At 40.4% G+C, this 1,307-nt stretch overlaps 1 protein-coding gene across 1 annotated transcript in view; it reads right to left on the bottom strand.

The window, feature by feature from the left end:
* The window catches only part of dhx37 (DEAH (Asp-Glu-Ala-His) box polypeptide 37), a 24,385-nt gene that overhangs the window by 10,518 nt on the left and 12,560 nt on the right, over positions 1 to 1,307 (bottom strand). Inside the window, exons 16-18 of the mRNA XM_016500968.1 lie at positions 530 to 762; positions 315 to 426; positions 121 to 227 (exon numbers count right to left, since the gene is read on the bottom strand). Of these exons, the coding sequence (XP_016356454.1) occupies positions 121 to 227; positions 315 to 426; positions 530 to 762 (452 nt within the window). The remainder of the gene's footprint in view (positions 1 to 120; positions 228 to 314; positions 427 to 529; positions 763 to 1,307) is intronic.

Raw genomic sequence — 1,307 nt, 5'->3', positions numbered from 1 at the left:
GTTGTTATTGTGTTCAGCACGGTGGGCCGCATTTGAATTCGTGACGGGCCGCGGGTTGAGAACCACTGAGTTAGAGGAACTAATGAAGGATGAATAAAAGAGAGGAGAAAAGGGCCGTACCGTCCGCGTCGAGGCGGTTCCTCCAGCGCTCCCAGAGAGATCAGGAGCTGTTCGGCAGAGATCAGCACCTCGGATGAGGGAGGAGTCGGGAACGGGAAATTCACAACCTAAACACACGCAAAATATATAAATAAGACCAAACCATAACCTGTCATGCTGTCATGTGTCTTTTTAATTTCATGATGAAAGGAAACCTTTTCAATGTTGAGGTCTTTCATCTGAAGAACGAGGTCATCGACGGGACGCCGTGTGATTTCAGCCTCTGAAAACAAACTAAAATCTCCAAACACAGCGGACGAATAGAGCCTACACACACATACACAAATATTAAGTCACTTTAAAATCACACGCTTCCAGATCTTCCTCTCGTTCAGATTCCTCCATAATACAACAATGGTCAAATTCTGACCTATAGCAGTGGCCTGGCTCTGTTCTGCCCGCCCTTCCTGCCCTCTGATTGGCTGAAGCCTGTGAGATCCAGGTGACCTTAAAGGAGGAGACGCCTGTCACTCTGTCATAAAACCTCTTCTTCACTCGACCGCAGTCCACCACATACTTGATGCCGGGGATTGTCAGGGATGTCTCGGCCACGTTGGTCGCAACGACGCATAGACGCGCTCCAGTGGGAGGAGGACTGAAAACCTGAACACACACAACACAACTAAACGAGCTGAATACTACAATAACTGTAACAAATATTTTAATTTTTACACGTCTGAGGGTTGAGGTCCATCTAAAGCTAGTACATTTGGCAGCATTTTACCATTATTCATCAATGGGCATTTATACATCATCATCCATATTGATTATTTTTTATTAATCTTTATAAACGTTGAACTTGGTTCTGTACAGCATTCAACCACTGTTGGTTATTTGTGCTTTATAAAGAAATGAATTCTTTCATTCATTTCAGAGCTTAATAATCAAAAATACTTACAAAAATGAGTACACGTTCAGAATTTGTAATTTTGCAAAATGTCAGAAAATAGAAAGTAGGTCAAAGGAATAGTAGTAATAGAAGTAGTTCAAAGTAGTATTATATTATATTATAGCCAAGCTTTTCTGTTATTATGGCCAAATAAAAATCACAAGAAATTGTTAAAAAGTCATCATTGTACTCCAGAAGAGGCTCCAAAAATTATTTATAATTTCTATTGCTTAATGTTAAGTAAATAAGTAAATCAATA

Source organism: Sinocyclocheilus anshuiensis, unplaced genomic scaffold (genome assembly GCF_001515605.1).
Source record: "Sinocyclocheilus anshuiensis isolate Anshui unplaced genomic scaffold, SAMN03320099.WGS_v1.1 scaffold714, whole genome shotgun sequence".
NCBI lineage: Eukaryota > Metazoa > Chordata > Actinopteri > Cypriniformes > Cyprinidae > Sinocyclocheilus > Sinocyclocheilus anshuiensis.
Note: the sequence above shows the minus strand (reverse complement) of the source record. Positions and strands in the feature narration are given on the sequence as shown.